At 36.4% G+C, this 20,935-nt stretch overlaps 1 protein-coding gene across 1 annotated transcript in view; it reads left to right on the top strand.

Moving 5' to 3' along the window:
- The window catches only part of PCLO (piccolo presynaptic cytomatrix protein), a 371,210-nt gene that overhangs the window by 202,678 nt on the left and 147,597 nt on the right, over positions 1–20,935 (top strand). Inside the window, exons 8-9 of the mRNA XM_067289979.1 lie at positions 6,043–8,251; positions 13,623–13,759. Coding sequence (XP_067146080.1) covers positions 6,043–8,251; positions 13,623–13,759 — 2,346 coding nt within the window. The remainder of the gene's footprint in view (positions 1–6,042; positions 8,252–13,622; positions 13,760–20,935) is intronic.

Here is a 20,935-nt window from a genome sequence, read left to right as displayed (position 1 = left end):
GCCATTTTGATGCAGAACAGTGCTCAGGTGTGACAATTTGAGTCTTTCTGTTAGCCTGACAGATGCCCATTGTACTGTCTCAATCAGTTTGCCAGAGGAATTTTTTCCCCCATTAACAGAGATACATGTGATTCCATGTACATTGAATATAATTGGATAATGCATCTCTCATATGAGCACGTATCTCAGGGATACTTTACAAAGATAAGTAATGTAATTACAGAGATAAATACTAAAGAATAGCAGAGGAGGAAAGAAATGAAGAATAAGAGAGAAAATAGTTGTTTTCAGGTGAGCTTTGAAGATAATGTTAGTGTATGAGATAGTCAGAAATGTTGCTGTTTTGTATAAGGCTTAAACTGCAAAAGAAAAAACTTCACAGACAGTACTAGATAATACTGGGGGAATTGGTAAAGAGACTGCTGCCTCTTCAGGGAGCAGAAAAAACAAACAATATAGATATTGTTTATAGATATCAACTGAGGAAATGAAAACATAGCATTGTAAATAATGTTTATATTTCCTAAAATGAGTTAAATGCACACATATGGAGTATAGTTCAAGTTATAATATTTGGAATCAAAGTTTCAAAACATTGGATTTCATTCTTCTCACAAGCTGATTTTCCACTGATGCATTTCTGCTGATGTAAACTGCTATTCCTCATTTTAACCAGTGCAAATGAGAGAAGTACCCCATTGCCCTTACAGGCAAAATTTGACCTACAGACAGTTGTCAGTCCTATTCCAAGTGACTCACAAATAGGTTAGTGTTGGTGTCCAACTGTTTCTTCTGTGCAAATGACAGAACAACTATTATGCCTACGCACAAGAATAGATGAAAAATAGGTTTAGAGCCTGTGCCTTTGAAAATCACTGTCTAAGGGCCACATCTGTCTGTAGTTTGCGTATCAAATTTTCATTGAATTTCTCCTTTCTCCCCCAAAGATCAAAAGAAGCATATGGGCTTTTATGTGTTTAACTGAGGAAAGAAGTTGATATCTCCTGTCACATCAGCTGTTAGGAAGTGCACTGTGCTGTTCCCCTTGCATTTGAAGTGAAAATGGCAATTTCAAACAATTTCACAGAGGAAATGAAAAGAGAAAGAGGATAGAAGGTACAGAAGTGTTCATTTGGAGAGTGAGTGACTCTCTGATTGACATGAATGAAAGCAAAAAAAAACCACCTCTGAAAATTGTTTATTGTTTTGGAATAGACTATTTCTAAAAATTGTATATTGGTTTTAACAGAAGAGAAATTTATCTCTACAGAACCTCCAAAGGAGTGAAAAAACATGAGATAATCAGACTGACTGGCACCTCAGTGCTGCTGCCTAGTGATTTAGAAACTAGTTTTCTGCCTGAATGCTCAGTCCCCAAAGCAAAATACTTTCAGAAAAGAAGAATGCAAGAATTGCATTAAAGAAAACCTCTGACGTATTACTCATGAAACAGGGTATTTCCCTTCCATATACAAGGCCAAATTCAGCTCATCTAACTCATGCCCTAGGTACTCCCACTGCCAGCAATGGCACATGAGGGAAGGCAGTGCAGATTGGCTGATACAGTTTTACTGATGGTTAGAAGTTTTTCACAGCACTTATTACTCCATTCTCAACACTGCTTATGAGACTATATTTTATAAATACATATTTCTTTGTGCAGGACAGGCTACAAAACATTGTCCTATATCACTGTCTGCATCCTACAAGATGCAATTGAGTATTCCATATTCATAATACTGTAATCTAATATTAGTGTACTATGTTAGTGTGTGTCTTTCAGAATTAGGTTTCATTTACAAGTACTTTTAAAGATAGTAATAAATTACTAAAAGATCTTTCATCAGTGATAATTGATCATCATAGATTCTTTGAAGCCACTCAGATTTTTAAAATAATGAATTACAGAAATTTCTAAATGTACCTATTGGTATATTTCTAACCATGAATAACACCAAACAGCAGCCCTTTATAAGTAGAACTGCTCCATTACAATTGCAATTTGTATTGGGAGCTGGGGGGAGGGGGTGTTGCATTTGGGGAGTTTTTTTGTACATGAAAGATCCCAGATGTGGGAGTTGGAACACAGATAGCTAGAGTGAAAGCTTCACCTTCCCCCTCCATCACCACTTTGCTAATCTACATCAGTCCCCACCTGAAATGACCTCACTTCAGAATGGAAGAGTGATTTGTGTCCCTCCACTGTTTGACATCTTTTCTAGATACAAATGATCTATTCCTATAATAACTTTTGAACATGTTTTGGGACATCAGCATGCATCTTTTCAACTGCTGCTAATCTGGAGTTTGCTGAACAAGTTTATTGACTACATAGTCCTTATCTGAAGACAAAAAACCATTAATTATTTGTGTTGTTCTTCTGGTACTTAAGGTACTACCAACATTCTGCTGACATTTCAAGTCTAGTGCAAGTCAGTGCCAAATGCTGATGAAAACCTTACAGTGCGGAGGTTTTGTTTCTCTAGAGTGTAGAACAGGCTTTCCTCTGTGATGAAGAGTCTGCAGACAATTGTGGCAGAGGAGTGCCTTCAGCAATGATTAATTTTACCTTTGCTTTTTCATAGCATCTAGGGCATTATCACAGAGTTTAACATTGTAATACTTACCATATAGTCTTACATGACTATTTATATATCCCATACAATCTAGTGGTGGCAAGCTCTAATAAGTATGCTGCCATTACAGTTGTACTTGATTTGTGCACATACATATCATACCCATTATCTCAATTTTCCCCCACTAATATCAAAAATTATACATAAATTTTAGGTGCAGTGCTAAAAGGAATGCTAGGTTGACAGTTCTACACATGGCAGAGGAACAAGTTTATGTTTGCTTGTGTGGAGCCTCAGATCACAGAAAATCCTAGATTATGAAATGTTATAAGAGCAGGGAATAATGACAGTTATATATTTACTACTAAAATTCGACATATTCAAGAGGTATATAGGAGTTGTAAACCCAAGGGTGATAGCTGAGTTCTTTGAGCAAATGAGGCTAATATCCAAGAATAGCTTGATGAATACTGAGAAAGGAGGATACAAGTACAGCACCACATTGTATTCAAACAAATTCAATTGAGAAGAGGAGGGAAAAGATGAAAAACACTCAAAAAAAGACTGGATAAAAAGAACCATGCAAACTGTTTAGAGGTGGAAAGTCACCGCGGATCCCCTGAGTCATTCAGTCCCCCAGTATAAACTAGCTTTTAAAAACAAATAAGAAGCAATGGAACGTATGAGCATTTCCTAGTGCTTGACTCATTTTTGTAATGAGTCAGACTTCTACTGGCCTCATCAGCAATGCCATCAAATTAGAGGAAACAAAAATAGTTAGAAAAAGTATCCTGGTATCAAGACTCAGAAGGAATAGGATGGTCATCTCAAAGGATTTATTCCAAAGCCGCCACAAAATTTAACAGGGTTGACAAGCTTTTATCCAGATACTTCTAAAAATTAAAACTCAGGAGACAGTGCAAGTCAAGACTAATGTGTATTGGCAACACAGCAAGTACCAAAAATACAGAGAGAGGGCTAGACAGCCCAATTAGTCCTTTCTACATCTAATTCTTTGATAAAAAAGAATAGAATTTAGTGAAGATGAGTCTTGGCTCATATTTTTACCGTGGTAGTTAACAAATTCAACCAAAATATAAAAATTAAGTTTAACTGCTATTCTAATATCATCTGCCAAAATATTGCAGTTGAGTTTCCCTTAAATCTACCCATGCTGTTCCCATGTAGCATGCTAACATAACTGATGATGAGAATATCCAGGAAGAAGAAAACAAAGCACAATTTATTGAAGTACTAAAATATCAAAAAAAAATTTTTATATCTCAATATAAATATCAAGTAAAAATAATTAAGGCTGTCCTCTGTTACCTGTTCTTTTGTGAGAATAGCAACTGAGAACTAGAGGCTATCAATTTTTTCAAAAGCAAGTGGTACATCTCCCTGCAGTGTCCTATCAGTCTGAGCTTTTCTATATGTAGACGGAAACAAGATATGTTTTTTTTTTCAATAAAATGCCTTATAAATTGACACTGCCATTTGTTCATGAGCAACATATCTGATGTCCCAAAATAATCATTCTTTAACATATCACATACCTTTTAATGAGTGTGTTATTAATAGCTGTTCCCCAATACCAGTGACCATCTGTGACTGTTCCACCATCTGTGATTGCTATTTCAGTTTGGGAGGGAGATGTAACTGTGGTAATGGACAGAATATACAATGTAAATCAATAGCCAACTAGACGTACTGTAAATGATTCATTTGTCTTTGATTATAACTACACACTGAGCAAGAGAAAATTAGTTTCTTTGATTTGTTGGCACAACACAGGTTTGGGAAATAGCCACAGGAAGTTGAAAACAAAATTAAATTAATTTTATTGAAATCTGAAACATGCAAAAGTCGATGGCATTTAGATGAAGAGGATGAATGAGCTTAAATGGCACTTGAAAAGATACTGAATGTTTATTTAAAGATTCATGGCAAATAACTTGTTGATTATTGTGATTTGCTAAGGTTAGCTAACAGGAGCAGCAGAAGAAGGTTGTCAACACTTCTTAAAAACTTTTATAATTTGTTGGCAACATATTAGGCTAAGCTGGGGAAAGTACAGGGTTTTTTTCTTATCCTAATTAGGATTAATCTTGTTGATTTATAATCTGATTGAAGTAGTGTTTCTTTGAGAAGAAATTCTGTTTTTAATTAGTAACAGTTAATGCTTGCTAAAGTGCTATGCTTTTGTTGTGCCTGCAGAGGTAGAAGAGTCCAGCTGGTATTTAACATTCTTTTTACTCCCTTATTAAATGGTGCTAAAGTGTTGCTATATTCCACTATCAAGATAGCTGCAATCTGTAATGGCTGAGGTGATTATTTCTAGAGTATGTGTATGGACAAGTCTTTTATCCATTGTTGAAGCAAAATCCGTCAGAAGCTATTGAGAGTATATGATAAAATTTCAAAATTATTCAAGTTCCACTCCTTAATGTATACCTACATTGTGTGGGAGCCTAAATTTACTTCAGAGATAATATGAATCTTTTAAAAACCCTGGTAATTTAGGGTACAATTTAGATCGCATCTAGGCAGTTCTGTTGCTTACCTCCCTAGTTGATGAAGATGACAAACACCTCCAAAAAATGACTCATGAGCCTTCTCTTAGAAGAGGATGAATCACCCTCCGACCATTAACTTTGAGGAAATCTGGACATGTTGCCTTAACTACAGTCCTAATTTTTATACTGCTTAACTTTAAAAAGTTTTAAACTACAGCTTTAGAAGTGGCATTTCTCTCTTCATTTAAGAGAGAAATTGATGGGCTCAAGAAAGCTCACACCTAGGCTACCATTTTTGTAAAGCACAAAGATCTTCCTGGAAAAAATATATGTCTGCCAGCAGAGGTAAGGCAAAAACAGCAAGAGGGACTGAGGACTACTTGTTGTACCAAGTATGTTGGCAACCAGAAAGTTGACTGGATTTCAGAACAAGTTATAGATGCTAGGTATGTGCTCAGTGTCTGTCACATAGACTTCTTTTATATTGTACAGATAATATTATATATATACATATAATATTTTATATATTATTTCTATTAAATGTTATATAGAAATAAGTTGTGTAGGTCTACGTTCTCCCCCAACAAACACACACAGACACAGTATGTTTGTATATAATTATATGAGATAAAAATAAACTTTTAAATTACAATCTCAATTCAATTTCAAGTGTATAAAGTAAATTTTTAATGTTAGGCTAAACAAAGTCATAGTCAATGCCTTTCCTATTTTTGATTGGATAGATTATCTTCCTGACCTTTAAGAGACTACAGCATTTTCTTCATGTCATTTGCTACTGCTTATTCACAGATACCACAAGCCTCCTCTGCATCGGAGAAAGTATGTGGTTAAGATATAAAGCCATACCATGAGAAATTTGTAAACAGCTTGTGATTTATTAGAGATCAAGCCTCCAGAATAGTGATTCAGTCTTGCTTCTTTTATTTCAGACAAAAAGTACTTCAACCATAACTCCGTCAGGCACTCAGAAGAAGGTGAAGAGGACTCTGCCCAACCCACCTCCAGAAGAAGCAACAGCAGGAACCCAGTCACCCTATACCTCTGTGGGGTCAGTTTCACGCAGAAGGATTTGTCGGACCAACACTATGGCCAGAGCCAAAATTCTTCAGGATATAGACAGGGAACTGGATTTGGTCGAACGGGAATCAGCCAAGCTTAGGAAGAAGCAAGCAGAGCTAGATGAGGAGGAAAAAGAAATAGATGCCAAACTGAGATACTTGGAAATGGGCATCAATAGGAGGAAAGAAGCCTTATTAAAGGAAAGAGAAAAGAGAGAGCGTGCCTATCTCCAAGGAGTAGCAGAAGAACGTGATTACATGTCAGACAGTGAAGTTAATAATACCAGGTCAACCAGAATAGAAACTCAGCATGGCTTGGAAAGACCACGTACTGCACCCCAAACAGAATTTAATCAATTTATGCCACCACAAACCCAGCCAGAAACGCAGTTTGCCCCTGCTACAAGTCCATATACTCAGTATCAGTATTCATCTCCTGCCTTGCCTACTCAAGCACCAACTCAATTTACGCAACAATCACATTACCAACAACAGCAGCCTTTATATCACCAGCAGGTTTCACCTTATCAAACTCAGACAGCTTTCCAAACAGGAGCTACTATGTCATATACTCCACAGGCTCAACCTCCACCAACTCAACAGCCTTCATACCAACTTCCATCACAGATGATGGTGATACAGCCAAAGCCAAGGCAAACTACATTGTATTTGGAGCCTAAGATAACCACAAACTATGATGTGATTCGAAATCAGCCTCTCATGATAGCTCCAGTTTCAACTGACAATAATTATGCAGTTTCCCAATTGGGCAGTAAATACACTACCTTGGACTTAAGGATAGGACTAGATGAGAGAAACAGCATGGCAAGCAGTCCAATATCAAGCATATCTGCAGATTCGTTCTATGCAGATATAGACCACCACCATACACCACGAAATTATGTACTGATTGATGATATAGGAGAACTTACTAAAGGAACAGGAGCACTCGGTTCCACTTTTAGCCTCCATGAAAAAGATCTGACCAAAACAGATCGACTACTTCGCACAACAGAGGCCAGGAGAGCACAAGAAGTGTCAGACTTCCTAGCACCACTGCAGACTTCTTCTAGGTTACATTCCTATGTTAAAGCTGATGAAGATCCAATGGAGGACCCTTATGAGCTCAAACTTCTGAAACATCAAATAAAGCAAGAGTTCCGTAGAGGTGCAGAAAGTCTTGATCACCTTGCTGGCCTGTCACAGTATTACCATGCAGAGAGCAGCTACAGGCATTTTCCCAAATCTGAGAAATATAGCATAGGTAGGCTTACCCTTGAGAAACAGGCTGCTAAGCAGCTCCCAGCAGCCCTCCTTTACCAGAAGCAGTCAAAGCACAAGAAAGCTTTGATAGACCCCAAACTAACTAAGTTTTCACCTATCCAAGAAAGCAGAGACCTTGAACCTGATTATTCAAGCTATATGACTTCTAGCACTTCATCACTTGGCGGAATTACTACTAGGGCAAGGCTTCTTCAGGATGATATCACTTTTGGCCTTAGAAAAAATATCACTGACCAACAGAAATACATGGGGCCAACACTGACTTCATCCATTGGAGCAAGCCTTGGGACTGCACTAGGTCCAACAATGAGATCCACATTACAAGATGAAGCTGACAAGTCTTATAGTAGTGGGAGTAGATCTAGGCCCTCGTCCAGACCATCCTCAGTTTACGGACTTGATTTATCATTAAAAAGGGATTCTTCTAGCTCTTCTTTAAGACTGAAAGCCCAAGAAGCTGAACCCCTAGATGTTTCCTTTAGTCACGCCGCACCTTCTGGAAGAACTAAACCTACCAGTCTACCTATTAGCCAAAGCAGGGGAAGGATCCCGATAGTAGCACAGAACTCGGAGGAAGAGAGCCCACTAAGTCCTGTTGGTCAGCCAATGGGAATGGCAAGAGCAGCAGCTGGACCCTTACCACCAATATCTGCAGATACCAGGGACCAGTTTGGATCAAGCCATTCATTACCAGAGGTCCAACAACATATGAGGGAGGAGTCACGGACTCGAGGCTATGATCGAGATATAGCCTTCATCATGGATGACTTCCAGCATGCTATGTCAGACAGTGAAGGTAAATTAGGCCTCAGACTGATATCTTACTATCACAACACAAATCCTCATTTCTATGCATGTGTCTAATTTTTATTATACTGCAAAGACTTGTTCTTCTTTCTGTTCCTTGGTGCATCTTCTGTGTATTTACTTTTTGGGGGGTTATTTGTTTTATTTGATTTTTTTTATTTTATCTTAACAGCAGTTGTCTGGATGGTGTTAAGCTACTTTGGCATGCTCACAGTATTGTTGTTGATTTGCTTTCCTTTTGGTTTGCTTGTGCATCTTCCTTTTTATTTGTTGATATCTACTTTTCTAAAGATACTATGTAGACTATTCCATGTATAATACATGCCCTACCATCCCTCCATCAGTATCTATGTGGGTCATTCTCCAGTGACTGTGAGTCAATGAATTTATTTGCAATAGTTTTTTGTTGGGATTTGGAAAATAATTCCCAAATCCTCTAAAAAACTCTGGTAATTTTATTTTCATGACATGTCATTATAGAATTCAAGAACTGAAACTTCCATCTCCTGATGCACCATTTTAGAGATATGTTTATATGGAAATAGTATGTTCATTAAGTACATATTGTATGTTAGAACCATATAGAGTTTAACATGATAGCAAAATAACATTCTACATATGGTGTATTAAAAGCATCCTGTCATGTGGACTTCTGTGCACTCAGAATTGTGATGATGTAAGATAATTTCTCATTTGGATGGTGCAAGACAACCTCATCCTTCAATAAACTTGCATAAAGTATTCTACTTCTATTGGTGGATTATGCAGCATAGCTGGTTTTATGTGCACCGCATACAGTACCTCTGCCAAATAAGCACAAGAGTTTATCTCACTTAGGTTCATGAATGGAACCTTTCTGATGTATTATAAATGGTGCAATTAAAAAATGTTTCTTCTAATAAGCACAGCAGAATGATAAAGCTTATGTTAATTATGTACCAGTTTGTTTGACTCAGTTCAGACTTAATATATTCTAAGTTGTTTAAAAATCATAAAGACAGTTTGAAAGAAAATGAAATTAATATGTTCAAATTGTATGTGCTTCCTTAACTCTTTCTTATGTGTATTTACTGCACAATAAAAGAGACTTTGCATGCGCTATATTGTCTGTAAATGGCAACGATTGTCTCAAAAGACATATCTGCATGATTATGAAGTAGTATGGTTTATTTTTCAGGTTTACATTAACTTAAACCTTATTGCATTATTTCTTATTTACATAAGCTGAGTCTTTCATATGGGTTAGAAAATGAAACCTATTTGCTTTCCTGATACGGCAATATATTGTGAGGTTTTGTTCTATAAGTTCTTTTCATATTTCTTAGATATTTACAGTCTGCTCATGAAGTGTGTATTTCAGGGGAATTTCAGGATCATCACCTCTTGATTTTTAACACAAGTTTAAGTGTTTTTACTATTCTTCTTAAATTCTTAGCACACAGAGTTCTCTAATTAAATGCAACAGCAGTTGAAAGGACCCCCAGGTTCTAACTGGTATCATTCTTTCTAAGTAAGTAGGTGTTATCCTGTCTAGACTTGGCAGATGTCTTTTAAGGGTCATTGCAGGGTTGCATTGTGAGAGACACAAGATGTTCCTCCCGAAAACTAAGAAGAATCAAACTGGACCCCAAAATACAAAAAGTTAGACTATTTGATGCTATTTTACAACATATTAAGAACCAGGTCATAAGAATTTACATTTCTGCACTACAGTGCTTTATTTTTCTGTTACATATTTATACAAGGTATATATGTTATATGTTTGGTTGCATGTGTTTTGTTTTTGAACTATTTTCTGATTAGATGCACTCTTTCAGAAGTATTCTAACTCAGTTCACAAATATGTTATTTGACTGACATGTCCCTGAATACCAGTGCTTCCCCTTTGAACAATAATTTTTTCCAAATTCTATCAAGCTTTTTTTTTAAACAAATACCTTAATTTTGCACCATTTAAAGTCAAGTCTTGGGAAATCAAAGCAGTTTATATTATTTTCAGATTATCCTAAGGGATGTCTAATAACATATAACTTAAATTGAAAAGAATTTATGTTATTTGGGTGTAGGATAAAAAATGCTCTAAAGAAGTAATTCTAGTTCTTCAAAAAGTTACAACGTTCTTCTCCCAGGACTGCACTTCTCTCCCTAGTGCCCTGACAATGGATAGCTGTTATGGCATATTTCATCCAGCCTTTTAACACATTTTTTAAAAAATAATTTGCCATTAATAATTATAATTTGCATTACAATTTACACTGATATTGGTAAGATTTGTTAAAATAAATGAGTCTTAAAAGCAATCTTAGAAAAACACTTCTTGTGATAATGATTACCAAAGCTGCAACTTTCCTCATTACAGACTTAAAAATAAACGTAGGTCAAGGTATTGATTTTAAAATGTTTTTCTTCATTTCAAATTGAGAGATATGTTTGACTTTCTATTTGTTTTTTATAAATCACATTCCATACAAAAATCAGAGGAGTGTAGAAATAGGACTCTGAGCCCAAACCTTCATTTAAGTTAATTTCACTAAGAGCCATAATGTACTTACATACTGTAATGAGTCTTAAAACCGTACTTCAGCACTCAAGTAGTACATGCGACAGGATTACAAACTTCAACCTCAGAGGTTCCCATTGAAAATAATGAATGCTCTGAACTTTTGAAACATGGGATATTTTTTCACAGTTTTGAGTGCCAGGAAAGCTCTGATATAGCAAAGTAGCTCCTTATTAACCCCAAAGCTGCCACAGTTTCCACAAACTATTAAATATGTTGAAGATACTAGTTTTCAAGGATGCTGAAACTAGTGCTTAATTTTATGGATGTCAGTATCCCCTGCTAGTCAGCTCGGTGGATGGAAATTGTATCTTCTCTCACTTCAAAGATTAGTTTTCTCTTTTTTATGCTAATTTGTTAATTCTGCAGTAAAGTTTAGAGGTTTAAAATTCAGCTTTGAAGACATCAAGAAAATGTAAGCTGCACACTGATTTTTGACTGTGCACACACCAGTTGGAAGTATATGATGATATCTTCTTTACCAATCGTCTTTGTTATGACATGAGATTACTTGTAGCATTGAGGTTCAGGGTAGCACTCTGCCAACAACAGTAGTGTCTGTTAAATGTGTCTAACTGTAACACAGCTAACCTGGTGTAATTTTCCATCTGTGAGATTTAGGGTAACCACTGTTGGTTCTCTGATCTAATGTTTTTTGAGCTCTTCAACGTGGAGTCCAATCTCACCTCTTTAAAGTGTGTGCAGTTAACAGCATGGGAGTTTATTCACTTCAGTGGGAGTTTCTACAGATGGAATAATCTGGCTGCATTTGTTAGATTTAGAAACAAGGTCATAGCCTCTACCACTATCAGTGCTTCATCTTGGCTGTTCTCAGGGTTCCAACTAAAACAAGTCCCAGCTAGTCAAGCCAAAAACAATTGTGTGTGTGTGTACATATGTGTGTGGTGTGCGTGCCTATATACACATACATACATATTTTCTTTTTATTTCATATGAAATACACACATTCATCCTAGTTTTGACAAAAAATGTAGGCTGCTCTGAAGTGCAGTATGGAACTCTGCATATGTGCTAGCTTTTCTAAACAAGAAATCCAGCCAAAGTTATCTTAGATGAGACAAGAAGAGACCAAATTTCACTCTTTCTCCTGTTGATCTAATGACCCAGATTATGATAGTCAGCATTAGTACCTGGGATCAGAAGAATGTCTTAGGTTCTTAATATAAGCCTCAATCAGAAGTTCTGCTGAGATGAGCTATGAAACAGCCTGGTACATGCAGGCGGCCAGTCAGCTAGCACAAATGTGTAAAACAAAGAGTTTGCCTATTAGATCATAACAGTTTAAGAGCAATTGATCAGTAACTAATCACTAGTCAGACAAGATTCAACTTTCAATAAAGTTTCTTTTCCTTCTTTTGTGCTGGTCTAAATAATGTTTTCAAACCATTTCATGTTAGATTAAATTTGTGCACACGTCAGAAGGAATAGACTGCATAACATCTGGACCAAGATTAAGATTTGTCCAAAGACTTACTGTAATATGTGATGGCTTTTTACCACATAAACAATATTCTTTTTAAAAATTATGCATATATATTAGTCCTATTTTTAGAGAAAGTTAGTGAAATGGTCATGAAAAAAATCAACCTTTCCCATAAAGCTTTTTTCCAGTCATTTGTTAAACCAATTAGATCATGTTGACTTTAACAACTGAATAGACAAAATTATGTATCCTACAGTTTGCATTTTAAATTCTCTTCTGTGTCATGGAACAATTGCATTCAGTCCTGTTATTATAGCAACTATTGACCTTATTTTGGGTCTACAATTTTCTGGTGTTTTTTGCTGAAACAAATACTGACTTTCTTCTAATTCTACATTTATCTCACTTATTAAAACATAAAATTCAAACTTTCAGTAGTATTCTGATTAGCTACATGTTGCTTTGCTTTACACTGATGGGCAGTATGGAGGAAAATCTCTATGCCGTATAGTGTAAATATTATTGAATACATAAGAGCTGATTCTGATCCCAAATAGAGTGAAACCTATGTCAGTTAATCCAATACTCAGTAGACATAAATCTATGTATTTACAAAACTGACTTCAATGAAACAGTGTTATTTCATCCCACAAGAGTGTCTAGCACAATAGATTTTGTACCAGTGAGAAATTGTTGCAAATAGAAAATTAAGTCTCTGAAGTTATTGCATGAAGGCCATTCTGGTTAACTTTCCATGCAAAAAGAAAGTGCATACTGCAAAATCAGTGAATGGAATTCAAAATGAGAACACCTGCAATATTTCTGCTTAAAACTATGAAGAATGTAGATTGATTTTGCTTCATTTCCTCATTTTGTAAAGCAGACTCAGTTTTCATATAAATAGTTGTAGAGATCTCCAAAGTATTTTCAAAAACATTCAATTCAAAAGTTTAGGAGTTTGTTGTGGGGTGTGGGTCTTAAGGGTTTTGTTCTAGCCTATGAAATGTATCTATCTACTTTGACAGGTTTTTCATCAAACATTTTAGAAATGTGTAACATCAGCAGTTTACTTCTGAGCTACCAGAAGGAAGGAAATGATGATAGCATTCTGCAGTGGGTTTCTTCCAATACTTAATATCCATAGTTTAATATCCACATAGACAGAATCTTTTCACTCTACTTAGTCACTTATAGCTAAATTATGCCTGAGTTCAATGTCTCTAGTCTTGCCTGTAACTTTGCTTTAGCTGCATGGCCAATTAATAACCACTATGCATGTTTGCTATGCGCAATGCACATCACTGTGCTTTGCCCAGCACTGGATCAGAACATTTGACCTGTCCTTGGTTTTCAAAGCCTATCATCTCCGTCGTGAAGAAACAGATTGGTTTGACAAGCCCCGGGAATCTCGTTTGGAGAATGGACACGGCCTCGACAGAAAGCTGCCAGAGAAGTTATCCCACTCTCGGCCACCAAGTCAACACCAAGACCAAGTAAGCTATGCCTGTAGTTTTATGAATGTCTAAAAGTTTGATCATCATACCGTCTGATTGACTAGGGACTATGCAATTAATCAAATTCCAGGTAAATTCACTTAAAGTGCTGTTGAACCTGCCTTTGTCATCAGGACTTGATGGTGGCCTTAAATTAAAATCACTTATTTTCTCTAAATTTTAGTATTAATTTTGCAGGTTGTCTTTTAATTTCTGAAATTTATCTGAAAGAAATTAATCCCTTAACCAGTACTATATATGAATTAGGTATTCCTATTAAAAAAAGATCCAGTGTGGTCCCATTTTACCTTATCAGTTTTATCCCATCCAAATCAAGCTTCGTCTTTCAGTAGTTTAAAGAGTTCCTTTTATGCTGTTGACATTGGTTCCCACTGTTAGTTAGTCAGAATAATCCCAGTGCCCTGTGGCCAATTACCAAATAAATCAGCAAGACTACGTCAATCTAAGAATTTGTTTAATTTATAACAGTGAGAAAGAAAAATACATTATTCTAGTTTTCAAGCATGCATACTTTGAAATATAGTTCACCTTAGTATACAATCGTATATCCTCTTTGTATTAATGAAGTTTATATATTTCATACGATACATTTTAGCGCTTCACTTCCTTTTGAGCTATCATTTTTACTGATTGATTCAAATTATATTCTACTTTCTGTAGTGGGAGCAATAGAAGATATGACATGGCCCTTTTGTGCTATTTAATAGCTTAATGGGCTCGTGTTAATTCCTCAGACCACATCCAACCAGCAATATACTACTCTCATGTAGCCTTAGAAACTTTCTAGCTGGTGAGCATTTTCCCTGACATTTGACAGTAGAATGTAGATTTTATGAAGTAACTATTCATGTCTTATAGTACAGACTATTATTTACTTTTATTTTCCTCTGTTTTGTCTATAACTAGTTTAGCATGTTTTGAGATTTACACAGCCTAGGTTGTACTGTGCCAACTCCTTTCCTGTTGGGAAAGAGGACTTTACAAGATACCAGATAGTCTTACAGGAAGCTGTTCAAATAATTCACACTACAAATCAGCTTTATTGTAAGACAAAGAATGTTTTAGAGACTTCACAGCTCTTAATATTACTAATATATGCAATATTACAAAATACCTGCCTTTCTGAGCACTTTAATCCTCATGAGAAAAATGTGTTATTCTGAACATACATATCTGACCTCTACAACATCATGATGTAAAATTTAATATTTTACTTTGATAATAAGGTTTCTCCAAGAAAAGGGTTAGTAGTATATTGAGCTCTGTGACACAGAGATGGTCAGGAAGATGTATAACTTCTAAAACTCCATAGTTTTTACTGTTAGAAATAGTTCCATGGAAAGTTACTAGTAATAAATGTCAGATCATTGTTTTTTCTCTCATTTAAATAGCACTACACTAGGACTGGTGGAAAGAATTTGATCAGAATTTGGGGGACAAAAGTTAAGGGGGCTGAGACTTTTTATTTTCTTGGATTTTTTCCAGAAGGAAAATACTTTTGCTTCATGAAGCTATTGTGATATTCCCATGTGTAGATGGAAATAGAGATACCACATCTAAAATATTACCAAAGACATTTTTTAAGGTTTTGCAAAATTTGGGATTGAAATTGAAAGAGCAGACATGTTCTAAGTAGTTCTAAATGGTGCTTTTACTAGTGTAAGCTTTGTGAACCAAAATTTAAAGCTGCTGCAGAAGAAAATTATTTCAAGAAAAAGTTTTATAACACTTTCCTCTTCATCTGTTTCAATCCAGTTTAGTTTACTGTCATTCACCCACTGATGAAAAATCATTTTAAAGTGTCTGCAGAAGAGAGAAACGCCAACTCTCACCAACTTTGCATCATCTACCTTGTCAAAATGTTGCACAGAGCTCATGTATGCTAAATATCTTCTGTGAACATGTTTGAGATAATAACTTAAAGCAAACTGATTCTTACACACTTCCAGAAATGAAATTACTTTAAGATATGATAACAAGGGTCATACTCATTTTAAAAAATTTCAATCATTAGTTTCATATTAAATTCCCAAAATAAATACTCAACAGTAGAAGCAAATAATTCAATATTAACATCTGTATTTTTTAACATCCATTTTATATTTTAAGGTTATCAAGAAAAATAAACAATTTGGGGGTCATTTAATTTGTTCTGCCAAAGTAATTGTCCCTAAAAGCTTTTTCAGTCCTGTCCCTTCTACAACAGTAAAATAATAGAATTTGGTGTCCTGTGCTGTCTGACTATAAGCCCAGTTCTGCACAGAGAGCTGTAGTGTTCAGGTACAAAGTATTTTGGAGCCAAAAATGACAAACCAGTCCTCATCCTGACCATCTGAAGAAGCCCAGCATCACCTGGAGCTTTCATTGTCACAAAGGCTTTTCAGAAATCAGTTAGGATGACAGTTTTCTTGTTTAGTACAGTACTTAAGCCGTAGCAGGTCCTTTGATCTTCCATGCTGAGCTCAAACCAGCCACAGAAGGAAGTGTTTGCATCAACAGCACTAATCTGCTTGTTATGTATCAAAGTTCCCAGATTCACTCATATGCCATAAATATCCTATCTGTATTTTCTTCTTTATAAAAAATGTGACGATTTTACCTACCACTGCCATATTTATATTCCAGAACATTGTTTCACATGTGTGAAACTTCAATTTCCCTACTATAAGAAATAAAAACTATTCAGTTATGTTCCACAGAGCGCATGCATTAAAGCTAATACATAAAGCACAGCCATGTGCTTTTGAAGCCAGAGTCGTGCGCAGCAGAGTGACAGTCCTGAACTTCCAGGGTTCCATGGATCTCTTATAGCCCAGCAGATTAAGCTCGCATATTGTACTATTAATATTAAAATATATTTGTTTCTATAGTAACTTCTATGGTGCATATTCTTAAATCAAGTTAAATTGCAGTGCAGTTTAGGATCTTAATAGCTGATACAGTGATTCTGAACTGCTCACCTGAGAAGGGTGAACATGGTTTAAACCCAATCAGTGCACAGTCTACTGTAGCCCCTGGATTTCTCTCACTGATCCCTGCTGACCCCGACAGTTTAATTAATCACTGCCAGTTGTCCAACAGCTTCTGCCAATCTCCAGGGATCAAGGTTCTTTTTGTGACTATTTTTTCAGAGTGTATTATTGGTATACCCTGAAATAAATTGGCTGTTTCAAACAGAATGTGAAGGTACAGTAGGAGGAGGTGCCATGGGTGCAAGAGATCGTGACAAGGAGACAGACAGTGAGAGTGTATTAATGGAAGATAAGTAGCCCCTCAGTGAGGAGTTTAAAAACACAACTTTCAATGATCAAAGGTGGTCTTTTTAAGCCCTAAATGAATAATAAAATCCCAAACTCATCACAATAGCGATATATCATCATTACAGTTCATTTCGGCAACAATTATCTAAGCACAAAATAGAAGGCTAGGGCTCTAGAGATTAAACCTTTCAAATGTTAATTCCGTGTTCCTAAAGGCTGTTCGGAAAATATAAGCTTAACTCGGCTCATGGGTCCCTACTGGTTGCCTTGAAACAACATTTAAATCAAGCCCTATTAAGAACACTTTTGCTTATTTAAAAAATGATGAAAAAATGGTGGTTGTAAGGTGAGCAATGGGGTTAAAATGGGAAAATAGTTTGTGAATGTGACCTAGAAGGGTCCCTGCAACCTTCTGTTCCACACTTGATAGTTCCATACTGCTTAGTTTGATTGTTTTCAAATTTTCTGGGGGATTTCATTAAAATTGTAGCAAACCGTTTCTCTGGAGCTTTTTTGGGGGGTGTGGGGGGAGCATTTCATTTTTCACTTTTTCTGGATATACGATGACAAATAAAGCATTTCTAAATTTAGTGTAATTGTAAAATTGTAAATTTTCAATGTCTAATCTGCTCTGAGTAAATTGTCAGCAACCCCCTCACTATAAGTCAAGAGACGTTTTTCTATAGAATTTAGCAAGCAGTTACTCATCCTTTTAGTCACCCAGCAATATTTAGCTCACTGCGTGGCAGAATGACTTCTGTATGGAAAATCAGAGGACATTGTGTGTGTTTGTTAATTTTTTCTCAAATACTTTATTTGCAAAATACCCACATCATCAGGGATCTATCAATAGTGAGAACTCTCCATCTTTAGGGTTTCTAGAGAACTTGACATTCTTGCTCCACGCAGAGGGAACGTAGCTGTTCAGAGGGACAGGATTACCTTACCTGTGGCAGTCTCCGGTGCCGGCTTCCACAGGGCTCCAGCACACATGCCAGAGAACCTGTGGTATTCTGAAATTAGACTAGGTACTCTCTACCCCATCTGCCTGAGAATCCATCATCTTTTTTCTGGATACTTAGTTCTGGTGAAATTCCTGCTGAAGACCTTATTTCCTAAAGGACTACAGGCAGCGATAACTGCTGAGGTTCACATTATCAGGCCCTATCTTAGATTCTGGTGGAAGGAGAGGTGTGGCATCATTTAAAAGCAGGGCTTACTGTGGCTATGTTGGTCTGATCCAAAGCCCAGTTTGTTATGTCCTTTGCCTGGAATAATAAAAGCAGAATTGCAATTTATGCTTTTTAGTCTGTGTACTTAAATAAAGCACTGAAGAGATTTGCTTTTTTTGAATGTCCTCTTTGCCCTATAGAATGCTTTTACATGTGGCATCGGTGGAATTTCTTTATCAGACAAAAAGTGTCAAGACAACAAGGGGGAAAAAAGGGGTATTTAAACTGATTTTCTGTAACAGCAGAAAACCTCCACAAATTTATTTGCCATTCACTCCATTCCTGAGAAGGGCTTTAAGCTGACTAATAAAATGAAACGTGACAGGAGCTTAAGTGCCTGGAGGAAACACTTCATATTCGAATTTTCACTTAAGTCACTGTGATGCAAACCCCTGCAGGGCCCCCTGAGTAATGTGCCAAAAAATGTGGCCTGAGTCCCATGTCAGCCTAAAACAGCATGTTAGGAGGGCACGTAACACTGGAGAGTAAAAATGTGTGCGTAATCAGAAGAGGGTGCCGTCAGTCTGAACTGCAGGGGTCATTAATAAAGCGTACTAGGTGCTCCCAGAAAGGCGATGAAAGGATTTCTGCAGCAAACCAGCAAGGGTTCAGGCCACTTCAGCCCTGTGACCTTAATCTGGGCGTGGGGAATGGCATGTTCTCCATTCCTGCACCCTTGAAGGTGAAGGCCTGCCTCTTCGGGGCCAGAGCCCTGCTTTACGCTGTTGTGGTTTATTGACGTCCCTATGGATTTTCACTGGCGTAACTGAGGGAATAATCAGATTGAAGGGCCCCTTGGCATATAGTCAGGTGAGGGGAATTCACCCTTAGTGAAAGATAGAGAAAGATGTGAACAAATGGAAACACCGAATGATTTGTGTTCTTCACTGTTTCAAATATATTAGTAGATTTCAGGTAAATATGGTCATTACTGTTTAAAGTAAAACATCAAAAACAACATCACTGTTCTTACTTGCAGAGTCTATTTACAGCAAGCATTGTTCTTTCCTATTTATTCTTCTGCCACTTTCAGACACACATGTTCTGAAGGTAAATGTCTAATGTCATGTTCAATTTAAGTACTGATTCCCACTAACAATAAAAATAATACTATGGTACCCTGAATGCTAATAAACTTAATGCTTTTATTCATAACTTTATGAATCACCAAGATTTATACTGATCATAAAATTCTGGAAGTAAAAGTAATGAGACACTAATAGACTAAAGTAAGAGACTATTTTCTGATATATTTGTCAGCAAATTATATACTATATGGTGTTGAATATTCTTGGATTATTATTTATTCAAAAAAGCAATCTTGCTAAAGAAAGATAAGATGGAGTAATAAAAACAAATTGTGAATAGAAGTTTATGAGCTATGATGTACCTCAGTTAAATTGAATTTCTTCCACTGAAATGGATCCCAGTTAAGGATCTGGTCCAGTGTGTTTATACCGCTTCCTTTGAATTTTATTACTTTGTATTATTGTTTATTTATTTAATTAAAATACAATTAGATTACTCTTCCAGTGTAGATTTTTTACAATTTTGTATAAGCTACATATGACAAATAGGTTATTCTTACTGTTAAATTCCACTTACTGAATTTTTGATAGTGTCATTAAAAACATAACAATGTCCCTAACCCTCTATAAGCGTAGAAGTCTCATGGCACTTTGTACACTCCTGGTAGTATTAGACCCTATGTCTTGGCAAAATTCCATGTTAACTCATAAAGTCTGACTGCTTTCAAGTTCTGATTTATTCTGGAGTACTTCTGTTCACTGCCACATGCATGGTGTCTCTTTTGTCTACGATTAATTATGGCCAATAGCACTCTTGCTGAGTTAAGGGAGGATTTCAGCTTTCTAGGTGCAACATCATCCACTGAAACTGATTTATGAGGAAAGATATATAAACTCCTTTGCTCACTCTGGAACTGAGCTAAGCAAGTCACTTGACTTCTCCGCCCCCCCCTCCTGTCATTTGTTTGTGCTTTCTGCTAACACCATAAACTCTGTAGGGAGAGACTGAGCTTGAAGTGCTTAGTTCAGGAGTTTAATCCCCTTAAATGCTACTTAAATAAAAATAATAGTAATAAACCCTTGGCAGCAGGCTGCTGATATACTCAGGCTGCTGCATATCCATGCTGATTAATATTGTCCCATTGGCTCCTTGAACTCCCCCATGGGTCTGAGCTACACAGTCCCACACTGACAAGCTCTCTTCTCTCAGTCAGGGTATATTGGCTGGGGCTTGGCACTAGCATGGCAGGAGGTTATGGATTCTTCTGTGTTTCTGAAAGACAAAAACCAAAGACAGAAAGAGTGTGCAATACGTGTGAGCTGTGTTAGTTTTCTAATTGTCTATGAAGGCATTTTAGTGTGGGCATGTAGCGATCATCTCTGACAAATGGGCCAGTACATGCTATATGGCCTTTTAAGTGCCCATTTCGTAGGGGAGATGTAATTTTACTAGCTGAAATTCTGTTTTTTTTAGTGCATGTTGTGGAGATATGTGTTTTCAGCTTTGACATTTTCCAGTATCGGTCTGAGTAAATGTTGCACATTTTCATATCACATATAGTTCTAAAAGTTCTAGGCTGGGTCTTCCAAAAGGCCTTTAAATTTGATGAAAAAAGGCATATTAGAATATGTGTT

Source organism: Apteryx mantelli, chromosome 1, assembly GCF_036417845.1.
Source record: "Apteryx mantelli isolate bAptMan1 chromosome 1, bAptMan1.hap1, whole genome shotgun sequence".
In the NCBI taxonomy this organism is placed as follows: domain Eukaryota; kingdom Metazoa; phylum Chordata; class Aves; order Apterygiformes; family Apterygidae; genus Apteryx; species Apteryx mantelli.
This window is presented reverse-complemented; position numbering and strand designations above follow the sequence as displayed.